A 25,477-nucleotide genomic window follows, 5' to 3' on the forward strand; every position below is an offset into this window, starting at 1 on the left:
TCCCATACAGAGAATGCAGACCATATACTGAAAGAGATCTGGTTCAGCTGCAGGGCTCTGTTTAAGGGGTTGCTCAGTGGCTCTGTTCTGACTGCAGAACCTGCTCTCATATTTTGGGATCTCTGAGCTCAGATTGCTAAATCAAGACTGATGGAGGCTTTTCAGGCAGGGAGCCACTGTAGGGTATGAGTCCCTTTCACTTCTGCCTTTACGTTGCCTTATCATCTCTAGGTAGTATCTTCCTGACTAGATAGTACTTGAGACATGGAAAGTCACCAGAAACAATCCTGTACATATTCTCCTTCAGGGAAGAGCGGAGAGGGGGACATGACTGAAGTAAGTAGGATGCAGAAGAATGCAGGAATCCCAAGAGAGTAAAGTGAAAGATGGGGTTGGAATGAAGAAGTAGTTTGAGCATCCCCTGAAATTATCAAGATGTTTTTTCCATGGCTGTCATGAGTACCCATGGGCTAGAAGATGGTGCTACAGTCTACCATCTCACTGGAAAAAACTGTATATAAGAAACTCCACAAATTTGAGTCATTCCCTTACAGTTTATGGGTATTGTTTTCCACTGTGGTTGACGTAATTTGGCCAGTGACTGATGGCTGTTCCTTTCCTCTTGACTTGATTTAATTCTAAGGCAGACAAATTGTAGGCAGCACATTCAAACAGGCACATAGAGAAAAATCTAGTTTTTTCTAGAGAATGACACCGCTTACCTGCTTGTAATGGCTGAACTATATGGATTCTCTAGACTTGTTTCCATATTTTTTTACATTGTTTTATCAGTAGGCAGAAACTGTGTGTGCATTTATATGGTATGCAAATAATCTCATTGTTGCTAAAATCCTACATGCTGACAAGACTACATGCAAAAATCTAGAGCCCAATCCTTGGAGCTGGTGACTTGCCATCAGTTCAGAAAGGAGCTGCTTCATGACATTGAGTCGTTGGATATCATGTTTAAGGGATGTGAGTTACTGAAGGTGAAATTATTTACAAACAAGCAAAATGTCTTTTCAGATGTTGAAATACCTTAGAGTTCTTCATTTAACATGTTGTATTTTCACATCTTCCTGTTTTCTATATGCCTTTCTCTCTCTTTTTGCTGTGTGAGACTCAGAAATAGCCAGAGGAAGGACTCTGCATAGTGTTCTGCAATGAACAAACTGAACACAGATTTATTGCTGCTTAAGCAAATTTAGGTGATTCTAGTTACAAAATTATATAAAAACATTCCTTGTACAGGTGTGATTTGAAATGGATGAACTTTTCAAGGCCCTACAGAACTATATCTGTATATAATTGTATCACTCCCAAGAGAAATATCTGCACAGAAGTATTTCTGTGGCACTGCATTACACAGCTACTAACTCAGGCATATCTGTATGTAGAACTGTTTCAAGGAAGGCTTACATAGGAACGCCAGGACTTTTCAGACTAAAATAGTTATAATACTACAACCTTTAGCATAGATATATATCATTGTATTACTATCTTGATATATACTTAATTTTCTTCTGCAGGACTTGATAAAATCAATGTATTCTTTGCTCCACTTGTATGTTTGTACTCACATTAAAGGATGCGTACCATTTAATTTAACCAAGCTAATTAAAGTGGTGCAATTTTTGTATGTCAGCAAAGCTCAATAGGCCTGTGTATATAGATACTGCATACAGGCAGTATCCCATCACTTCAGAGGTTATCAGGTTTATCAGCAAAAGGATATTTGGGCCTGTTACGTTTTATCAGCTGGTTTTGCTGCAGGAACAGATTCTGATTCTCTTGCTCATGTGCGTTGATCTGAACTCACTGCGTATATTTTTATTTAGTGAGCTTTGAAAGTGTTTCAAAATTTGATGCTTAGATGAAATTTCGGGAAATTACTCGAAAACAAAACTCCGGGAAAAAGAAAACTAGAAAGCCCCTAAGCCTCGATGCAACTGAAGCTGAAATTATGTTTTTCTGTGTTTCAATTTTTGCCTTTCACTAGAAAAATCCATATTACTACAGACCAGATCCTGAAGTGTTTTCTCAATGGAAGTTTTTCCTGAATTAAAAATCGAGGCCTGCAGGACTGACTCAGCATTACCACTGAAGCTGATGGAAATAACTAAAATTACTGTGGCCATCGATGAATTTTATGTAGATTTAAAGGGGCTTGGGGAACATTTAATCTGAACAGAAGAAGTTTCAGTATATCACTTATAAACTGTGTAGTCAGCATAAACTGTATAAAGCTAATATTTTGAGAAAGACTGTTACATTTGTAGAGTGCTACTGTGTATAAGCCAAGCTACAGTATTAAGTTGTAAAATGAAAATCGGAGTACCCATTTTATTGGTGCTATAAAACTTACTAAAAGGCAAGAAGCCAGACAATCCTAGGACTTATGATTCTGAAATTAGAAGAATTTTTTTCTAAGAACCTGAGGTTTAGCAATATGTTTGATGGGAATGAAAAGATTATGGAATATGTTCTAGAATGGCTTGGTTAAGTGTCTGTGTCTTACCTCTGTTCTGTTTTACATTCTGTGGTGTTTTGCAAAACTTTGGATGTATGCAGCCTTAGTTGTCCACAGAGAGTCAGGTGGTGAGGAAAGATGAATCTAGGTAGCATGTAAATAGTGAGGTGGGCCAGGATTTGAGCGTTTGTCAGCCCTTCCTTGCTGGGGGACCCAGTTGAAATGCACTAGAGCAGAGTCTGAATGTCTATCAGAAGTAACACACTGGGGTCTCAGAACAGTGTGAAAGATTCTTCGCTGGCATTAAAAACCCCTGGATGTGTGACTGGTGTGTTTCATTCACACGCTGTAAGTAAAATCAACTTGTGGTTAGAAAGGCATTGCCTACAGAGATGAGTTTTGTTTTCCCACCACCTCTTGGCATGGGCATTGTCCATTTCCAGGAGAGTCTCTACCAACACATTCCTTAAGGCAGGGCCTTAGATGTTGCCAATGTTGCTGTGGCTTTTGGCCTTTTATTGGTGTGCTGTATGTTTGTTAGAAGACTTTGTGGCTGTAGACGAGAGGTGTGGGGCAGAGATGATCCATGGACTGTCTGGATAAAACTGCTATTTGATTGTCTGGAAGACTGAGGGTGTGTCCCTTCAGGCTTCTGTTTTATGCAATGACTGCAAGTTGTTTTGACACAAGGCCACATAGTCCGTGTATATTAGTGCTGCTATAACTTTTTTTATAGCTTTTAGCAGGGTGTTGGTTTTTTGAGCCGCTTTTTTGTGAGGCTGTCAGGACATTTTGTTCTGAATCTGAATATTGTGATCTTGAAGGTGGGTAGCTAGCCAAAAATTTGAAGCTGATTTCTTTTTTTTTTTAAGTGTTTGGCTCCTGTTTAGACAACTGGATGAAATGGACAAATTTCCAGATGTTCTAGGCACTTGGCATCTCTATCTGCCCTTCTTGGTCTGGACCTACTTTTATCCTACTTAAAAAGATAAACAGGGTTGGGTGGTTCCACAGCAGTATTTGCAGACACTGGGGTACTGGGCACATTAGAATAAATATGAGGGCAAATATTTGGGCCATAAAAATGGGCTGAGAAGTAAAGGAATCCATCAGCCAAAACATAAATGGGGTAATCCTGCTGTTAATGTTGTCCCTTTTGATAATGGTGGCCACTGATAAAAGCTGATAGACTGGTAATTGTTCTTAGCAGTGCTGAGTCAGAATTAGGGCAGTTGTTCTCTGGGGTTTGTGTATCAGGTACATTATAGTAAAAACTTTGGGGATTTGTAGTGTAAGGTTGTGCTCTCAAAAGTCAACCTACATGGTGAAGGGTGCCCGGGCCCAAAAAGGGCAATGAAAGAGGTTTTAGCTGAATGTTAGGGTCACCCCCTCCCCTTGATAGACCAGTCCAATCCAGAGAGGATTCATTGAACATTCCAAAAGACTTTGTGGGGTAAGCAAGGAAAAAAAATCAACCCATCTGGGAGAGAAATACTAGCAGAGAAGCAGTTTATGCACTGGGGAGTAGGTACAACATAGTTGCACCCCTGAAGGACTATGTCCTGTGTGATTTGTTTCATTAAATATGTCACCTTAGTGACTTAGCTGTTGTATGAATGAATGCTTACGTTTATCGTCTTTGCTGGGATTTGTGGTATTGGGGTAAAACTCATTGCAGCTGCAGCACCCTCACCCCTGCTGTTGAGTTTGTTCAATTTCATGGCCCTGTTTTTTGTCAGTCCTCCATCACAAGGCTAGAGAAGGAAAAAACCTGTAACTGGAAAAGAGATTGTGTTCCATCTTCTCTCCAGCTGCACTTGATCACCTTGAGCCTGTGTATTGCATTGCATGAGAAACTGAAGCCCACCTTAAATGCTCATAACTCGTGGGTGTGACTTGCAGAATTGTACCAGCCGAGCTGCTGTCAGGGCACAGCGCCTGCAGCAAGGTGAGAGGGAGCTGAGCAGGAGGGTGGAAGCGGGGTCGGGGGGTCCACAGGGGTTGGGCAGAGGGACGGTGCTGCAGCAAGGATGAATCTCCGAGGGAGCAGCGGGGCAGCTCTCCAAGAAAGAGGTCGTCAAACACACTGCAGCACCACACAGACGGCACCAGACCTGGCCAGAGGCCCATTTTTTTTCGGAGCCCTGCGCTGATTTAACCCTCCCAAGCGGATGTAGTTTAGCATTGCAGCAGCAGCAGGTCCAGAAGTGCAGGCGGTTTGCGGCCCTTCCCCCTCCCCTCGCCCCCGAAGCTTCAGCAGCGAAGCTGGGGCGGAGACGAGGGGCGGTGGCGGTGCGGGAGCCGCACCCCTCCCGGCTCGGCAGCAAGAGCCCGCCGCCACCGGGAGCGAGGGGCCCGGCTCACCGAGGGGCCGCAACACGTGGGTGAGGACGGTGCGGCGGGGCAGGGAGTGCGGGCTCCGGCCGGCAGCGGGCTCCGGCAGGCAGCGCGGGCTCCGGCAGGCAGCGGGGACGGCTCCCGCCGGCAGCCGTGCCGCTGTTCCCTGCCCAGGTGCTGAACCGGCGCCAGCCGCGGCTTAGCCTCCTCCCCCGCCTCCTCCTGCGCAGCAGCTGGAGTCGGAGAAAGCGGATCCGGCGAGTACCGGTCCCTCCTTCTTCCTCCTTCCTCCTTTCTCCTCCTCCTCCTCCTCCTCCTCCTCCTCCTCCTTCTCCTTCCCGGAGCCGCCGTCTCGCGCAGCCGGCGAGCATGGACCGGGCGGTGGCGGGGCCGGAGGCGGCCGGCGGCTGCTGCTCGCCGCTTGCATGAGGCGGCCGAGCGGCGGCGGCGAGTGAGGCCGGGCCAGGGCCGGGCGAGGCGGCTCCGGCAGCTCCCCCGCCCCGGCCATGGCGGCGGCTGCTCGGCGGAGCCGCGGCGGGGTGGTGGTGCTGGGCCTGCTGCTGCTGCTGGGGCTGCGCGCCGGACGGGCGGCGGGCGGGCCGCTCCGCTACTCGGTGCGGGAGGAGCTGCCGCACGGCGCCTTCGTGGGCAGCGTGGCGAGCGACCTGGGCGTGGATCCGCGGCGACTGGCGGCGAGAGGAGCCCGGCTTACCTCGGGCAGCGGCCGGCAGTACCTGGAGCTGGAGCTGGGCCGCGGGGCGCTGCTGGTGCGGGAGCGCATGGACCGCGAGGCGCTCTGTGAGCTGAGCCCCTCCTGCTTCCTCAGCCTGGAGTTGGTCATCGAGCAGCCCATCGAGGTGCACAACGTGGAGGTGGAGGTGCTGGACATCAACGACAATGCGCCACGCTTCCCCCGCCAGGATTACCGGCTGGAGATCAGTGAGTCTGCCGTGCCCGGGGCCCGCTTCCACATCGAGAGTGCCCAGGACCCTGATGTGGGTACCAACTCTGTGCAGAGCTACCAGCTCAGCCCCAGCCGCCACTTTGCCCTCGACCTTAAAGGCTTCCAGAGTGGCAGCAAACTCCTGGAGCTGGTGCTGCAGCAGCCGCTGGACCGGGAGCAGAGTGCCCTGCAGCAGCTGGTGCTCACTGCTGTGGATGGTGGGGACCCCCCCAAGTCCGGTACGGCCCAGATCTCTGTGCGAGTTGTGGATACCAACGACAACCCACCTGCCTTTGACCGCTCCACCTACACTGTGAGCCTTCTGGAGAATGCCCCACCTGGCACACTAGTGGTCAAACTCAACGCCTCAGACCCCGATGAGGGCTCCAACGGGGATGTGATCTACTCCTTTGGCAGCTACACCCCACAGAAGGTGAGGCAGCTCTTTAGTGTGGACCCACACTCAGGGGAGGTGCGGGTTAATGGTACCTTGGACTATGAAGAGGCATCCTCCTATGAGATCTATGTGCAAGCCACTGATCAGGGCCCTGTCTCTATGGCTGGGCACTGCAAGGTGCTGGTCAACATTGTGGATGCCAATGATAATGTTCCTGAGGTGGTCCTGACCTCCCTGTACAGCCCAGTGCCAGAGGATGCAAAGGCAGGAACTGTGGTGGCCCTGATGAGTGTCACTGACCAGGACTCAGGGCTGAACAAGCAGGTGAGTCTGCGTATTCCCCCTGGCCTCCCCTTCACACTCAACTCTTTCAAGAACTCCTACACCTTGATCACCCAGGGCAAACTGGACCATGAGAAAGCAGCAGCGTACAATATTACAGTTACGGCTACCGACTCTGGGAGCCCCCCTCTCTCCTCCCAGAAGGTGATCCATGTGGACATCTCCGACATCAACGACAATCCTCCACACTTTGAGGAACCTGTGTACTCAGTTTACATCCCTGAGAACAACCCCCTTGGAGCCTTGCTGTGCACTATCAAAGCCACTGACCCAGATGTTGATGAAAATGCCTATGTGTCCTATTCTCTACTAGATGGGGAGATTGAAGGGCTACCTGTTGCCTCCTATGTCTCCATTAAATCCGATAGTGGCAACATGTATGCTGTGAGGTCCTTTGACTATGAGACACTAAGGGAGTTCCAGGTGGTTGTCCAGGCTCAGGATGCCGGGATCCCACCACTGAGCAGCAGTGTCACTGTCCACATCTACGTGGTAGATGAGAATGACCATGCTCCACAGATTCTGTATCCTACCTCAACCAACACTTCAGCAGCCCTGGAGATGATCCCACGCTTGGCATATGCTGGATATTTGGTAACCAAAATTATAGCCATTGATGGGGACTCAGGACAAAATGCCTGGTTGTTCTTCCATCTGGTGCAAACCTCAGATCCAGGTTTGTTCAGGGTAGAGCTCCATACTGGGGAGATTAGGACTACTCGCAAACTGGGGGAGGACAGCGCACCTACTTTCAACCTGACGGTGGAGGTGAGAGACAATGGAGAGCCACCAATGTCCTCATCAGTAGCCATCACTGTTGCTGTGGTGGATAGAGTTTCCAAAATCATCCCTGATACAAGAAGGCACTTTAAAAGTCCGAACAATTACTCAGAGATCACGCTTTATCTCATTATTGCTTTGAGCGCCATCTCCTTCGTTTTTCTTTTCACAATCATTGGGCTTACTGTTATCAAGTGCTACAGATACAGTCTGTATGGGGACTCCTGCTGTGCAGGGTTCTGTGGGGTCAGAGAACGGTGCCCTGCTGAAATATACAAGCAGGCCAACAACAACATCGATGCTAGGTTGCCCCACGGTTTAAAAGTACAACCCCATTTCATTGAAGTAAGGGGCAATGGGTCTCTCACTAAGACCTACTGCTATAAGGCATGCCTAACTGCAGGATCAGGAAGTGACACTTTTATGTTTTACAATACCTGTGGCCCAACAGGAACTACTGGTCCCTCTGCAGTGATGACTGAGAGGCATCTGACAGGACAGAGTGGGCAGAGTGCACAAAACCTGATCATACTTAAAAATGACTCCATTACTCCTAATGAGGTGAGGCTACATTGATAAATGATCAGCACAGTGCTCTGAGCAAATCTGCACTTAAGCAGAGGTTCAGACTGGAAAACTCAGATTAAGCATATTCCCTTTTGGGCTCACCGACACACAGCTGTGTAACATGGTTCTAATGAATCTAATCTGTGCAATGCATTTTGTTCTAGGTAAATACTGAAACTTTCAGGGTCCATTTGGTAAGTTCAGTATGTGTATCTGTTGTTTTGGATTCACTTCGGTTTTGCAGCTTATGCTGTATAGAGTATTGCCTCCTTCCCTTTTCTCTTACAGATCTAAAATCACCTGCTGCCACAGAGTGCTAGGGAATGACACATGTGGTCTCAAAGTTTTAATGCTAAAACTCATATTGCAGGGAAAAAAAAAAGTGATTAGCCTGGAAATCAATAGATTACTTTATGCCAGTTATAGATGTTTGCTACTTCATTGATTGGACTCCTAGGCAAAGCTGTTGAATTTAGATCATTGTAATAATATGCTTTGCTTATTAATGTGGGCATATTTTAGTTGTCTGAAAACTGCAGTCCTTCCTTTGATGATGTTTGTTCTACCTAATGCTGCATTTCATGCTTTCTGGACAGTGACAATCCAGTGACATCTTTGTAGATAATTACAGCAAGTTACCATCATGATATTACAGAAGTGACAACTTCTAACCTGCTGGGTTGCTATTGAAAACTGTTTAATACCTATGGTTTGACCAGCAGTGTATTAACCTTTTCAATATTTTCCCACAGTGAAGAATTAATGGTTGCTTTATGCCAGCATACAGGCAGTCTGCAATTAGTGTGTGGTTTACATGTTCTGTACAGTTTCCTTTCTGCACATACTGGAACTAAATCCAGAAGCACTCACAGGAGAGACTAATTCTGGTTCACAAAAGGAAAATTTTGCAATTACTCTGTGTTTTTTATACCCTACAATTGTGACAGACATAAGACAGTTTGTGCATTAATGTGTGCTATGCCTCCGGATGTGGGAAAGCTAGGGGAGTAACTGTGGTGGGATAGAAAGGACCCTGACTTGTGTATTCTTTTCACAGAAATAGAATTTATTTCTTTATACTTACTTACATACGAAGATGTTTGCATCTTTTACACCTGTTGTTTAGTACACAAAGATGCACAGATCTTAAGGACTAGCAAGTGTTCCATAAAAATGCTTTTCGAGAGTAATGATTATCCATTCAAAATGAATCCATTTAAAATTAATGCAGTGTTTTTCTGTAAATCATAGTGACAGGGTGTGGGGGAAGTATTTTTCCTTTTTCTACACAGTTCTTGTACCTTAAAATCTTTCTGAGTATAATAAAATGCCTGGAATCTGTTCGATACAGGACGGAACATAAGACATACTCTGTCTGTAACTATGTATGCTGAAGGATCTAAGAGTGAAATATCCCCTGATTTTCTGGGGGGAAAAAGGGAATCAGTAATGGAAAATGGCTTTACTTCGGATGCAAGACCAGTAGGAAATTAGTTTAACAGACAGATTCCTATCACATTTTGGGAGTCACTCCACTGAATGCAATGAATTAGCAAGTTTTGAACACCTGTGCAGATCAGGCAGTGGCAGCAAAGCCATCCCAGATCTGGAGTACAAAAGAAGAGAGATGTATAGAACAAACTAATGAATGCCTGCCTGGGTGGAGTTATGATCCAAAAGAGGAATCAGTTATTCAAATAGTTCTATATGATATAAACAGAGGTGAAATTCTGACAAGTTCTACTCATCACAAGTTCTTTCCTTAGGTCTCTGCTTCTTAAACTGCCCTTGAGTAGTACATACTATGAAGATGTAGAAATGTCAAGTGTACATGAGAAAATGGATGAGTGTAATGGTATTCACTAATTACTAGTTCCTAGCTAATTACATACTACAAAATCATGTCTTTCCCTTGTTTCAAGCTCCGTAGATGCACTGAAGATGCCACCCATCGCTTAGCAACACTGAATTCTACTTTCTAAGAATAATGATCTTTGTATTATTAGATCTTCAGACAACTGTGTTTCTCTTTTTAGTTAAAGTGAACTTTTGATCCATCTGTAAAAGCCCACACCTTCACCTGTGAAGCATAGCAGTAGGCATCATTGTCCTTGTGTTGATTTACAAAGTTCATCTCTGATGTGTATGTTACTTTTGGATAATGAGAACAGGTCTTTTTTTTTTTTTTTTTTTCAGTTTTTGGAAATTGATCTTCTATTAGTTGTTCAGTGATGAGGATGAGACTGTGCGAATGGGCTTTCTATGTATGCATATTGTACATAGGGTTTCATGAAGGCTAATATTTTGCAGATGTTTATACAGTGAGAGGAAAAATATTTCAAAGTTATTTGGGATTAATCTCAGTAACACTTGATGCAATAAGGTCTCAGTCCTTTTCATATTTACTAGTAAGGTCAAAGATGTTAATAATTACTTTCCACTAAATTGTGACTGACTTCATTGGGTCATTAGAAGGATGCAGTGGAAGGGAAAACCCACTGTATGAAGGTCAAAGCACAGATTCCTGTGTGATTATTCTGACTTGTACTGCTAATGTTGTGATGGGGGAATGGGAGCTTGTTTCTGCAAGACAGCCTGTGCTTCTGCATTCACGCTGCTTGCCTGTATGGTCCTTTATAGGTTTATAAGAATATCTCAAACCAACTGTGTTTTGTAAAAGAAGAAATGTACTAACACAGCTGTACTGAAAACCTTAGAAACAGTTATTGCTGGCAGGAGTCTGGTGATAAGGATGAGAACGCGGGGTTAATTGGTATCACACTTTCATCAGCTAGATAACTACGGCAGGGTGACCAGGCAGGCAGTGTGGGCAAAAATATAGGGATAGCAAAATACTGTGGCTTCATTGCTGGCACTGTGTGAGGTTATGGGCAGTCTGGATTCCTGCCTTTCAAAAGAGGAGTGCACACAGCTATGAAGGGGGTGCGTGAAGATGTGATTTTGTTACTGGGCACTGTGGCAGTGATGATCTGTCATTTTCAGGCAAGGTTTCAGCGCTTTAGTCTGGAGTCCCTTTCCTCATATGCCTGTGAAGGTGCCGAGTGATGTCTGGGTAGCGTCTGGTCCTTGGTTTGTCTTTTCATCTCTCCTGTCTTGTTCTTGTGTTCTGCGCGGTTAAGCTCCTTCATTATGTCTTGCACCTCATGACAACCTTTTCCCTTCAATGCATGGAATAACAATCGAGCCAACATATATTTTAAGAGGTGTTTTCTGCCCCAGAAGGCAGCCTGGCACTTTCCTAAAGATGAGTGGGCAGTCTGGATACTTGATAGAACTAGATATAAACTCTCCTGATTATACATTTCCTTGTACCTTTTTTTTGTGTGCTGACACATGGCGCTGACAAAATATGATGTTTCATGTGATGTTCAGAAAAAAATTTCCATGGTACTCTATGGACACTTCAGAAAGTGAAACAAAAGCTGTGCATTAGTGATGGTAAGACCCAGGGATTCATTGGAGTTCTGTGGCTGTTTGGCTCTTTCTCTGTATTTTGCACTTCAAAACCAGCTTGCTAAACACACGGAAAAAAACAGACAACACTTGAGTTGAACACATCCTGATACTGCTTTAAAATACAAGCATGTTTTGAAGGCTCTAAATCTAGTAAACCCACAGCATTGTCTGGAGCAGTCTTTCCAAAAGATTTCTCACAGAGGCTTTAAAGGTATTAGTGGTGGAATATCTTACAATCTCAGTTCAAGAACTTAAGCCTTTAAGAAATTCTCCAGCCCCACTGACATTGTAAAGGTTAACTATAAATGTTTTTTTGGTTTGTTTAGTGGCAGCATCTGAACCTGTTCTGCTAAGCAGGGACAGTGCTCTGTGCTCTAGGGCAGTCAGACTCTTAGTTTAATGCTTACAGCTGTGGCAGCAGAAATTTGCAGCCAATATTAAGCAGAGGTGCTTTCAGATGCACTTGCCTGTTCCCTTCACCTTAGTTTTCTTAGAGTTAGCAATACAAATGAACACTGCCAGGAAGAAAATGTTTGGGCTTCTGAATTACATGCTTTTCCAGTTTCCATTCTGATTTCTTGTATGATAAACACATGTTCAGTCTGTAAATAGTTTGTTCTCCACATCAAGTTAATTCTAAACATTTACAGAAGGAAGTCAGGAAGAGAAGCCTCTGTTTCCCCACATCTGTCAGCATTGTCTCACTGGAAAATAAGCAAGACTGTATGTGGTCAGGGGTTCTAAAAGGCCTTTTATTATTGCTTCAAAGCAGATATATTTGATAAATATACCTTATATCATTCTGTTGTGCGTTTGTGTGGAAATAGGAATAGAGTGGGATCCTTTTAGCAGTCTCATCGTCTGGTAACTGTTTGCAAATGTTTGATTCACACTTCTCTACCTCAAACAGGCCCTATTCTAACACCCACTGAAATGAATGGTAGCCTTTGCACTGATTTTCATGAATACGGGATCAGGGCAACATTAAAAAAATTTAGAAATTCCTTCTATCCCAGGGACAAATCCTTAAAGTATTAGCTAAAAAAGAGAACTGAGCAAAATGTTTGTAACAATGTATTTTCAACTGAATTTATTCTCCATGAACCCATGAAATGATTCTTCAATTAACCCATGCTGTGCAATTTGAAAACAACTGTGTGAAATTTTGTATGAGCTTTTTTGCTACTGAGGTGGCTCTGTTCTATATTATATGGTCATTTGGCTTATCAGACTTTCCAGTAGAGTTGGTTGTTTATGACTAGTCACATTAATGCTTGTGGTTATGTGGTTGGCAGAAGGTAACCCTGGTGCCTGGAAGAACTGGCAGGAGCAAACTGTTGGCATGAGGTGCTCACCTAATGCAGTGACAACCACCTCTATAGGCACTTGGATAGATTTTGACTCATCTCACAACTATGATGGTGTGTGCTGTTACTAAATCACAAAAAGCAGGTGAGAGAAACAGGGAATGTTTGATTACTTCTGTGCTGGATCATGTGATTTTTCTCACCTCCACTGATGAGTGGTAATGACAGGACCACTGGACCATACATGGCCTCCAAAAATCTCTGAGGGAAACGGCAAGCTAAGATTACCTTAAAGTTAGTAGAATGGGCTGGCATGTGATAAACAGGGTCTTGGAATGAGCTGGGAGCTGGGGAGGTAAAAGGAGCAATGTTATCTTCGTCAGCATTGTGTGATATAGGGAGAGCATGGGGATGTACAACCGGGAAGCATCTGGACCACTTCAGGGCCTGTATTCCTCTTTGTGCTTCCTCTCTGTACTCATGCTTCCTGGCCAGCTGTACCTTGTCCTGATGGTGTTGATTTATGACACAGCTACATGGCTCACAGCGAAGTCTAAGAGAGGGCTTTGCAGAGGAGCCCCTTGACAGCTTCTCTGCAGACTCCTCTCCCCTGGGACTGTGCTGAAAACTGCTCTTCTTTGAGATGGGTTATATCATGTCACGACACAGTGACTGCATGCTGTGTGACAGCACATGTCAATGTGGGAGGTTTCAGTGGGTGATCTGGTAAAGGTGGACTGTTCATAGCCAGAGATACAAGCCAACCCAAACATGCAGGCTGTGAATGCCTGATAAGTCTATAAGAAGCAACACTGCTGTGTCTGAACTGGGGAAGGATATTACTGAACAGGTTTGCTGCATCTACTATGCTGTCAATGCTATTATTGGTCATGCTTTTTTGCTTTTCTTGCTCCTATTTGCCCAATCTCATTTAAAGATGTATTGAAACATCTTTTCTCTTATGACCAGAGGATCTTAAAGAACTACAGTCTGTAGCAGAACAAAAGGAGAAGCCAGTTACACTGATAAAATTGGAATCTCACCAATTTTGCTAGTTGTAGGACATTGCCCTGTGATAACACAAGTATGGGACAAACATGCACCTCTTGCTGAGGCCTCAAAGTTCCCAGTCAAGCAGTGTGCACATGGTAAAACTGGGTGAGAATAGGTCTGGGCAAAGGCAGACTGCTGCCCAACTTCCTGCTCCTCCTGTTCTTCATGTGAAGACTTAAAAAAGTAGACAAGTCCCAGACATAGAATTTTTTACAGTTAAAAACAAAAAAACAGCCCCTGACAGGTCTGAAAGTCAACTGTGGCAATACATCTTTCCATCTCCAGAGTATGTTTTTCTGATCCTGTCCCCTCCTTCCTCCTTCTGCTCCTCTGGGAGCAGCACTACAGCCCTGCCTAGAGAGTAGTAGCAAATGGAGAACTGTTTGGGAGTAGCCACAAGAAACCACAGCTTCTGGATAGTAACCTTTGAAAATGCCGCAATCTCCTAACTGCTGCTGTTTCTGTTATACTGACATGGTGAATGTTGGTCCGTGCATGTAGAGTGAATGAATGATGAATTTCTGATGAGTTTCTCCTGCCATCATCACCCATTTATGATCTGGTGTCTGAAGGTTCCCACTGCAACAGAACATAGATTTTTGTCTTCTAGCCAAGAGCTGGAAAGCTTTCAGCTGAAAAACAAAAATCTATATACTTTGAGCGAGTGGCTGTTTTCCTCTTTTTTTACTCCTACCCAACTCGTGTCAGACTTTTCAGCTCTTTGATGTAATCTCACTTCACCTGTGTTTTGTTAGTGTCGTGGTTTAACCCCAGCCAGCAACTAAGCACCATGCAGCCACTCACTCACTCCTCCCCCCGCCCCCAGTGGGATGGGGGAGAAAATCGGGAAAAAGAAGCAAAACCCGCGGTTTGAGATAAGAACGGTTTAATAGAACAGAAAAGAAGAAACTAATAATGATAATGATAACACTAATAAAATGACAACAGCAATAATAAAAGGATTGGAATGTACAAATGATGCGCAGTGCAATTGCTCACCACCCGCCGACCGACACCCAGCTAGTCCCCGAGCGGCGATCCCCCCCCACACTCCCCAGTCCCTATACTAGATGGGACGTCACATGGTATGGAATACCCTGTTGGCCAGTTTGTGTCAGGTGCCCTGGCTGTGTCCTGTGCCAACTTCTTGTGCCCCTCCAGCTTTCTCGCTGGCTGGGCATGAGAAGCTGAAAAATCCTTGACTGTAGTCTAAACACTACTTAGCAACAACTGAAAACATCAGTGTTATCAACATTCTTCACATACTGAACTCAAAACATAGCACTGTACCAGCTACTAGGAAGACAGTTAACTCTATCCCAGCTGAAACTAGGACAGTCAGGGACTGGTAAGACTCCTCTTCCTCCTCACATTGCCTATAAGCCTGTACAAATTAGTAACCTGCACCTCTCAAATTGCAAAAAAGAGCAAAGGGGCTTTCCCACCACCCCCAGTCTAGCAGTTCCCCTGCTAGAAGAAAATCTCCAGCAGAGGCAAATCTTCTGGTGTCAGCACCCTTCATACATTAAGAAAGGCAAACTCAGGAGAGGATCTGATCAGTGTGTATTATTTTCTATCCTCTTTCATTGACTGTTACTACATGGATGACTTTAGAGTTGCTTTGACATCCCTGGGACCAGGGCCAAACCGGAATGAATCAGAAAATACTAGAACCATGCATAATGGGCTCCTTGTCAAGACACTTTCTGCTAAACTCAGCAGAACCCAAGTATGCCAGAGAACTGGGGGCTAAATGGGAAGGAGACTGCTAGCACAGATGTTTAATGTGTGGTTGCAAATAGCAGCCTCCTCCCTTTTGTGTAACTCGGACTGTAAAGAATACTAGGATGTGTGTCATCCGAGAGCATCTCGCTCTTGAGTGATGCTGGACCTGGGAAATATGGTGATAGAGCGATAGCGTAAGTTGTAATTGCTCCATTTTTATTTGAATAAAACTTATTGATCCAGGGAAAAGCATAACCCAAACCTCAAGAGGAAAGGCAGAGTTGACTTTAAATAATTCAGAGCATTCAACACTTTCTTTTTCTCTTTCAAGTAATGGGACAAAATTCATTGCTGATCTGCCTCCAATAGCTTGAAGAGAATTAAACCATTACTGTCATGTATTATTTGTGTATTTGGCACTGTACAAGACAGACCAGGAATGAGTGTAGTCCATTATGTTTCTGGACATAAGTTCTCTCTTTGAATTCAAGTGCTTGAAGTTAAGCACTGGCTGCGATATCACCTACAGAATAACATCTTGAGAATCCTGAGAAGTAACCTTGTTATGTGCTTACAGCTTAATTTTAAAGGACCTGAGCTTGCATTCATTGGCTGTAGTTGAAAATTGTTGTGATGGTGCCCTGACAATGCAAAAGAGATTTTCTGGAGCAGTTTTTGATCAACAAAGGATTTCTTAATTATCTCTTTATTTAGCAAGCCATTCTGCAGTAGGTCAGCATATGCTGAGGTTTGTTGGTCAAAGGGTATTGCTGGTTGTTTTCCCCTTCCATCTCTTACACCCTCTCATGAATGTGGAGAATGTAGTAGTTCTTGATATTATGAAAGAACAGGTCTGCCTTTGATAAAAGACTTGCTGCAGTCTGCAAATCTGATACAATCTAGTGCAGTCCTCTGCAGTACACTAAATGCCAGCAGAAACCTCACAGCAGACAGACTACCCCGCATGTCCTCTTCACAGGGGGCTGTATTTTATACGTCCTCAGGCAGGTGCTATTCAGTGCAGCAGCTCGAGTTTCCTCGACTTATCAGGTAAACAAACAATGTGTTTTATGGATATATGATGGGTTTTTTTCCCTATGCCCAGAATGTTGATGACTGTACTAAATAACTGTCTACCTGTTTCCAGCATTAAATGTCATTCCACAGAGATCATCTCTAGCCAACGGCATTGGCATGCAAACAAGTTTCTCTATTACAGAGACACTCTCTGTGTGTCCCTTTGAAAGTTTCTTTAGATTTGTAGAAAGATTTGGCAGTTCTGAACGTTCACAAAAATTGAGTAGCTCCATACAGACTTTTCTGACAAAATTAGCCAGATGCGTATGCTTTTCAGCACACTTAACATACATTAACAACATTATCCTGGGCTTTTGTTTCTACAGCCAAAACACCCCAATCCTGACTGGCGCTACTCTGCATCCCTAAGGGCAGGAATGCAAAGGTAGGTATGGTGTTTCCCCACATGAAGGAGAATTCTGTCCTTGTTCTCTGTGAAAAGGACAAAGCTGTCTGTCTCCTCTGATGCCCTAGACTGATGATATCTGTACACTGAGAGGGAAGGCACTCAGAGGGAGAGTTCTGCTGCTGTCACTTCCAATCTCCAAGTGTTACAGATTCAGTCTGACTGCATCTTATGCTATTATTGTACTACTGTAGATCTGTCCTTTTTTTGTGTTTACCTCCTGCTTTTTTATACATTGACTGTCAAGGTGTAATTGCTCCAATTATTGAATTATTTAACTGTGATTATACACTTTTTGTTTACTTTAAAGCTCCCTGTAATCATCAATGCTGGTGTTTCAATAGACTGTCTGCAGCACTGATGCGTTTTCCATCTTGTTGTCTCTCATTACCATAAAAGTATGCTGCTCCTGCAGTCAGTTTATTAACCACATGGTGCAATCAAGATGTTTAATACAGTTTAAAGGACATTTTGAAGATATGAGACAGATTTTCAAAGCAGGAAAAGTGAGGCTGTGTCCGAATCTCTTTAGACATCTTGAAAAGTCCTCTGCCTTAACATTACAAGCAGTCTCTGCTATAATTTGCTACTCAGTACACCTGGAAAAAGATAATTATAGTAAAGTTGTTTTTGTAGAGCCTAAATAAAATATTTTTGCTGTCCCTTCCTGAGCAGATTAGAAAACTGGTTTTATATTCAGGTGTAATCTTATGTGATTAATAAGACTACCTTACAGGTTTAGACACAGTTATAAGGCTGCAGTAGTTCCTAGTGGCACTACAAAGTGCAGGATGGTATGCTTTTCCCAAAATTGTTGGTGCAATGGGACTGTAGTCATCACCTTTTATCCATTATCCACAGGGGTGATGAATCTTCATAACGTTGACATCCAAATCTCAGATTCAGATTGTCCATCCCTGAGACTATGCTTCATGTGGTTGAGGGCACAGTGTACCTTTCCAGCTGACTTTGGGCTGCTGTATAAAAAAGGAACCTAAACCTCAGGGACCAGAAGGAAAGGAAGAAAGACCAAGCTTGATTCTGTGGCCTGTTGGGCAAACTGCTTTCTTTCATGTTCCTGCTGGGTTTTTTGTTTGTTTGTTTGTTTTAAATCCCTGACTGCATACTGCAAAATGAATAAACGGTCCAGGGAGCAGGATCCTGAAGCAGGAATTCTCCTGCCTACCTAAGCATCTTATTTACTGGTCCTCAGAGTCAGGCGTGCTCTTGTGTGATCCTGTGGATCCACATTCCTTTCTATACAGGGTTCAAGATCTTGCCTGAAGTTACTTGAATAATTAATGAAAAGTCAGAGCTCATTTAAAGGAATTCATCCCACAAGCAGAGGAGCTACTGAAGCATTTCTGGGAAATTGTACATGTTCCTCTGTTCTCTCAAATCAGCAGCCCCCTGTCCTTACCTGAAATCTCAGGTTCTGAGCCTGTGTGACCTGCACAGCTGATGGTTTTCATAAAATGCTGATTTTTCATAAAACTTGTAGAAATTTGGTATCCATAGAACCCTCGACATCTGCTACATTTGGTTGAAACTGCCCATTAAGTTCAACTGGGAGTGTGGAATGGAGCTGAGAAGCAGATGAGCAGAGACAGGGACACAGTCACAGAATCCTGTTTCTCGAAGGAGTTTCACATAAATATGTGCCTAGTTTTGCATTAGAGGTAGCAGATTTTTTCTTTTCCTTCCATGTAAGGTGCTGCCTAATACCCAAATTGGTACTTTCAAGGCCAAGTGCTCACGATGTGACACCATAAAATTTGCTGTGTTTAGTTTCTGCATTTGAGAAAATGTATTTTTCTTTCCGAATTGCTCATGAGAAGCATGCAGTAGCCCAGGAAGGTGGGATCTGTTAAAGTGGCATAATGACAGAACTAACTCCACCAACTTTTTGTCATTTGCTTTAATGACATAGCATAGTCATAATAGCAAAGAAGGTGTGTAACTTCCTTATTAGCGGCTTCCAGTCAATGAAAGCAAAGTGTCCTGCAGGTATGTTTGGTTTATAAATTATGCCACAAGTGTGTTTTAGTAAATAATCAAAGATATTTTTTGCAAGTCAAAACAGCTAGTTCTCCAATGCTCCAGCAGAATTTGTTAGCATCAGGTGGTACTATAGTAGTAGTTGCACAGTGACAAACAGTTATGACCTTTGAAGAATGACAAGAAAGGGAAGTGTTATAAAGCTCAGGGCAGAGGGGAACTGTATAATCTAACTATGATGTATGCTTATTCAGTGCTGTGCATGTGGAGGAGGCAGGAGTCATACGTGGAGGACCAGGAGGGCCTGATCAGCAGTGGCCAACAGTCTCCAGTGCTACTCCAGGTAAGGGTGTGAAAATCCAGAATATATGTGAGGAACTAATGTTAACTGAAGTAGGCCTCCTAATGCTTTTGTTTTAGTTTTTCTTCTGTTTTTCGTCTCTGAGTGAAGTTCTTGTAAACTAATCTGGGGAATCTAAATAGAGTGGAATAATAAAGCATAAAATACAGCTTTTTCTTTAGTCAGTCTCAGACGAGCACTGGAGATAAGAGGCCTTGATCCCAGCTTTCACCCTGCCTTTGGAGGTTATTGGTTTGTTTAATGGAATAATGGAAGGTCTTCAGTTCTGATGTGTGTATTCAGATTCAAAACGCTTGGATCTAGAGCTGATTTGGCCTCCATTTCAAAAGAACAGTAAAACTGGGGTAGGAGCTTATCAGTTCTCCCTTTGTTATTTTTACAAACCCAGTAAGTCCCTTTGAATGTCTCTTCTCATTTTCTGTGGTGATATCAGACCTATTTTTTTTTGCTAGCTATTTTCATTCACTAGTGTGTGATGATGGAAACTAAACTATTATTTGCTTGTCAAAATAAATGACCAAACCCACATTTTAGAATGTAGCTTCATTTACTCAGTCACTGACTGATGCCTTCACAGCAGTCAATATGAATTGACAAAAAGTCCTCATTGAGTTAAGAAAAGAAAAATCAGCTGTATCTTTTGCAGTGCAGGCAATAAAATATTCTCACTTTTTATGCTGGAGCAGGAATAACATAGAGATGTAGTGGAGTAGCCAGCCACTGGTGTGATCAATGGTTTCAGTCATGCCCAAACTAAGCTGTCAACTTAGTGGATGCCCTGTGTAGGGTTGTGAGCCCTGTATGACAGCTCTGTGAGCATTGTGAGTCCTCCAGAAGTTCAAATGAGGAGTGACAGTCATATCACAGAGGCAGGTCAAAGGCTGAGAAGTGGGATCTCCAGCAGAAAAGATGCGAGAGCTGCTTTATTTAATAATTCTTGGTGCAAAACTTTCCCTTGGCTTAAATGGGAATTTTACCTGGATAAAGGGCGGAGAAGCAACTTCAGGATTTGCAATCACAGTTACAACATAGCCATGAATTAATGGTGCTCAGCAAGACCTGCACTGGTGTTGCAGAAGGGTTGACTGCAGAAACAGATTTGGAAATTAATATAATATATAATGAGCCCCTAGGCTATAATTACCTGGTTTTTGTGTGCTTTTCCTTCTGTTGCAGGCTTTGCAGGAAGCCACAGCTTATTATGAAGGGTGCGTAACTGTTGACCTTGCATTTGAAAATGTCATCACAAGTACACTCTAACCTTTACAGGGGGTTCCCTCAGGCTTTCAGCTGCACTAATCATCCTTGACTGAGCGCTTAGTGTACTACCTTATACCAAGTTTGGTATGGATGCAAATATTCACCCAGTTGTTTGCTTGCTGTTAATGCAGATTTCTAAGAATGTGAATGTAATTGCAAAGGTAGCATGGTCCTGTCTTCTGAGGAGGTCCGTTGGCATTTGGGTCCCAGAGCCCTGTTCCACTATATGGACTCCTCCCTGCTATTCTTTTGGGGTTTTATTATTTTAGACTCACCTGGGGAACCTGAACATCTCTTTGTTTGAGGAGCAGCAGTAACCCTTGGCTCTTATTGCTCTTTCCTTCCATGACCATGCAATGAGGCACTTGTGCAATGCATGCATCCCTGTCACACACGCTGCTCTGTATGTTGGTGGCTATGTAGGGTGGAGAAAACTGTAAGACATAGTGGGAGGAGAAGCTGGCAGGAGGCCCTGTGGAGCTGGGTAGCTGGAGAGTCCAAGTGCCAAGGCTGTTTACTTTGGCCCTTGGACTGAGTGTTGTAGATCATTGTTTCTCTGTGGTTTTTATTTCTAGGCAATGTATTCAAACAGGTTGTAAGAAATACCTTCAGCAACAGGAAATTTTTCTGCCATACAGGAAAATGTGGCTAATTAAAATTGCATTATGGAATATTCATGCTAGTTACAGCTACCTTTAAATCCAATTTTTGTGAACCAGGTTCCTTGTAAATTAATATCTTTTTTCCTGCACAATGAAGACTCATTTGTTTTGTCTTTGTCCACTCCCAAGGGATTAGTGACCCCAACATAACATTAGCCCTTTTTTTAGTGGGTTCCAGGTAATATTCTTCTCCACTCTTTGTAAGCAAAAGCTAGAGATATCCCTGGTCCTTAATAGCAAACAGGCAATTCATTGGGAAACCTCAGTTAGGATTAATGATTGTGTTACTTTTCATAGCTGAAGTACCTCATCATGCATCACATTTTCAGCAATTTACTACCACTGTTTTAGAATCCTATCTGCAGTTTCCCACAAATATCTCTTTCCATGCTTCTTTCTTTTCTGGCTTAGGTTCAAGACCTGTAATATTTTTCATCAGGTTAACATACATAACTGATGCTTTTCAGAAGAGATTCAACTCATGGTCAGTTGCAGTCAATTGAGTCAAAAAATGCATTTGTTCCTGACATATCATTTGCATATGAATGGAGTGCACCTAGGTCCAGATAAACTCCTAGATAAGCTATTTGTTTTCTCTGTTATCATCAGCATACTGTTGCAGCTGCAGGTCTTGACTTCTGATTACTAGAAACCACTTCCAAGCCTGTTCTGTGCACATTCTCCATGCAGTTGTTTTAGTCAATTGATTAATCCAAATCAGTTTGTCACTAAACCATTCATTTAATTTAACAATCCACAAAAGCCAGGGGTAAGACACCTCACAGAGACAGATTCAGAGTTAATCGATGAGACCACTCAAATTGATGTCATAGGAACACTTTAAGAAGGATGAAAAGTCAAGTGTTAAATCAGTAAATCTTTAATTCCTAATGCATAGCTGTACTCGAACATCACATGATGTTTCAGCAAATATGTGCTGCCCAAGCAAAACCTGGTCCTCATTTGACTGACAATACTCCTATTGACTTTATTGCATATTTCACCCATGCAGGGGACAGTGAACCTCTGTTCATTTTTAAAATGTCTTTGCATTTTCTTATCCACAAGTCCAATAGTTTGTAGGTTTGTAGTCAAGATACTTCCAAGTGAGGTGGGACAAGAAGCCTTAAACTCCCTCTGGGTAGAGGATAAGGTTGGGTTTAGCTCTGGGGCATCTTATTTATCCCCCACGTGCTGCATAGTGAGTCCAGGAAATGCAGACAGATTTCTGGTTTCTGCTTTATGTCCTTTGACAGATTCAGTACAGACTTTCTATAGGTGACCACTAAACTGAATGAACTTTGTTTTTTGGATGCCTAACTCGGAATAAATGGAGCTTGATTTACAGAAATGGTGGGGGTTCATAATAGAAACCAATATGAACAGCAACTTTGCTCTAAACATACATCACTGAAGATTTCTGAATAAATCAGACCTATGCATAATTCAGAGCTTAGAATTAGTGGGCATTAGATAAATCTGTGTGTATTTCTCTGTGCTTCTGGTTCCAATCTACAAAACAGAACTGGAAATGCAAGTGCTTCACAAAAACAGTCTAAAGATGCTTTCATAGCACATATAAGACTCAGGAGAATGATAAGGTTTTGTGATGAAAAATATCCATGAGAAATTTTAAATCCTGTATGCAATGTAGGCTTTATATACATGCAGTAAATAAGGCACTGGGCCACACACGACATATATAGAGGGGGAAAAAAGACCTCAATTCAGACAGCTCTGTAAACAAAAGAGGAAAGGACCTCATGAAAAAATCTGCATCTGAAATTTGTAAGCATGTAGGTGAAGACCGTGGGTGAAATACTGGCATCTCTGAAGTCCATGGCAAATAGCCCTCTGACTTCAATGAAGCCAGGATTTCAGTGTCTAGCCTTATGAATATGCACAAGGGACTGAATTAAGGTTGCATAGGCAAATGCCATCCTAACATACACTAATTTTATGCTTCTGATTTTGCAGTGGTAACATTCTTCTAAGTATATCTGTCATTTTTGTTTCCTTTTCCCAGATAATTAGCTGGGGAAGAGAGGTGGTAGCCTTGTTTTTTAAAGTGTTCTTATGAAAAAAGCAATTACATTGTGTGAGAATCTACTGACCTCGACATGGGCAGTCCTCCATGCTTGACATTCATGGTGCATATGTTTATCCCTTGAAGTGGCCAAGTAAACAGCAGTAGTAATATTGGCTGCTGTTCCTTAAGGGAAATAAGCAGGAGAGACAGGTTAGCTGTGGGTTTCATAGCTACTTGAAAAGGCACAGGAATATTATAACCAAGAATGGGTTTCAACTCTAGGTCTGAAGAGGACTGTATGTGCTATATAAGTATATATGTGTGTATATATTTTTATATATTTGTATATATATAAAATCTTTATACGAAGACATATAGCTCCTTTTGTCCCATCACCCCTGCTCTGACTCTTTCAACATTTGTCCTCTGAAATTTGTGTCTGTCACAGCTTTCCTCTCTTTATTCAGTTTTTCCTGCTGTTCCTTATCTCCCACTGTCGTGGTTTAACCCCAGCCAGCAACTAAGCACCACGCAGCCGCTCACTCACTCCCCCCCATCCAGTGGGATGGGGGAGAAAATCGGGAAAAGAAGTAAAACTCGCGGGTTGAGATAGGAACGGTTTAATAGAACAGAAAAGAAGAAACTAATAATGATAACACTAATAAAATGACAACAGTAGTAATAAAAGGATTGAAATGTACAAATGATGCGCAGGGCAATTGTTCACCACCCACCGACCGACACCCAGCCAGTCCCCGAGCGGCGATTCCCTGCCCCCCCCTTCCCAGTCCCTATACTAGATGGGACGTCACATGGTATGGAATACACTGTTGGCCAGTTTGGGTCAGGTGCCCTGGCTGGGCATGAGAAGCTGAAAAATCCTTGACTATAGTCTAAACACTACTGAGCAACAACTGAAAACATCAGTGTTATCAACATTCTTCACATACTGAACTCAAAACATAGCATCGTACCAGCTACTAGGAAGACAGTTAACTCTATCCCAGCTGAAACCAGGACACCCACCTAACTGTGACCTTTTTACACATCCCTAGCTAGGGATATTCCATGCTTGTATACTTTCAGACTGTCCTGAAAGACTATAGAGACTCTTAGATTTTGTGGTGGGAACTACAGTTGCTCTGGAATAGATTTATGTTGCTCTCAGAGGATGGTTCCTGCTGCAATCATCTGGAATGCAAAAGTCCATTGATGGGGCATGGGCTGTAGAATAAGTGATGAATACTGAAAATTAAATGAGAAGCAACTATAAATATGGCAAATAAGCAAAGTTATCTGAAAGGCAAGTCAGTCTTCCTAGTAAGTTTTATACTGCTGGTTTGGGGTAGAGTGTTGTGAATGGAATGACTGTGGGAAAGCTGTGAAGAAAATGGATGCTTGCATGGATTTTAACAAAAATGTCCAGGAGTGCCTTGACAGGAGAAGAAATTATTATAATTATCTAGTGTAAGTCATGGCATATACAATTCTGTATTTCACAGACTAATTTGTATGTCAAGCAAGTAAATCCTACTTTAATAGGACCATTCTGTCAGAAAGAGACACTTTCTTCCAACAGAACAGTGTGTGAAGGGCCCAGATGAGACAGAGGAGAGATCTGAGCAGAGAAATCTAAGAACATGAGAGAGGATACCAGTAGAAATCTTGGAATAGGTAGGTGAGCACAGAAGACCTGGTAGAGGGAAAAAATTGGAAAAGGATGCTAGAAGGTCTACAGGAGGCAGATAGCATTGGGAATGGCACAATGTAGACTCTTAAGTGACTACTGAGCAGACGTCACTGGAAAGAAGATTGGCACACCAAGATTGGGTAATAGATTGTGATGAGGGGGACAGAAAGCCACACTACAGTTGTTCTTTTCATGGAATAATCATTGGATCTGTCTGCATCTTCCATTCCTTCTGTGCTGATGTTAAATGGACTCAGTGATTTTGTTTTTTTCAGGTTGACTCTTTACTGTTGCAACAGGCACTGTTCTTGAAATTCAGCAGGCATAACACTCCAGTAAAAGCTCATAGGGGGGCACAGTACTGTCACAAAGGTCTTGGCCTCTGAAGTATTTTTCTAGAAATTCAGTTTAAAGAGAAAGAGCCTAAGACAATAACTCTGAGAGTTATGAGACCTGAGGTACAACATATTTCATATGATATAGCTTTACACTGCGGTTGTAAATGGAGAACAATTTCTTCCTAAATGTCAGTGAGTTTCTATTCACCTTCTTCCTACAGAAAAACGGTCTAATTATGACTCCTCAAGCAGTCACTG

At 43.2% G+C, this 25,477-nt stretch overlaps 1 protein-coding gene across 7 annotated transcripts in view; it reads left to right on the forward strand.

The window, feature by feature from the left end:
* LOC104323683 (protocadherin alpha-C2-like) overlaps window positions 1–25,477 on the forward strand; it is a 107,074-nt gene that overhangs the window by 47,753 nt on the left and 33,844 nt on the right. For 3 of the 7 annotated variants that reach the window (XM_069772867.1, XM_069772866.1, XM_069772869.1), the window contains exons 2-3: window positions 16,802–16,860; window positions 19,134–19,222. The exons of 2 other annotated variants lie outside the window; for them this stretch is intronic. In XM_069772867.1, coding sequence (XP_069628968.1) covers window positions 16,802–16,860; window positions 19,134–19,222 — 148 coding nt within the window. Of the gene's footprint in view, window positions 1–4,882; window positions 7,831–16,801; window positions 16,861–19,133; window positions 19,223–20,416; window positions 20,449–25,477 lie in introns of those variants that run through there. 2 more of the 7 variants (XM_069772868.1, XM_069772865.1) reach the window with 2 other exon arrangements.

This window comes from Haliaeetus albicilla, chromosome 27 (genome assembly GCF_947461875.1).
Source record: "Haliaeetus albicilla chromosome 27, bHalAlb1.1, whole genome shotgun sequence".
In the NCBI taxonomy this organism is placed as follows: domain Eukaryota; kingdom Metazoa; phylum Chordata; class Aves; order Accipitriformes; family Accipitridae; genus Haliaeetus; species Haliaeetus albicilla.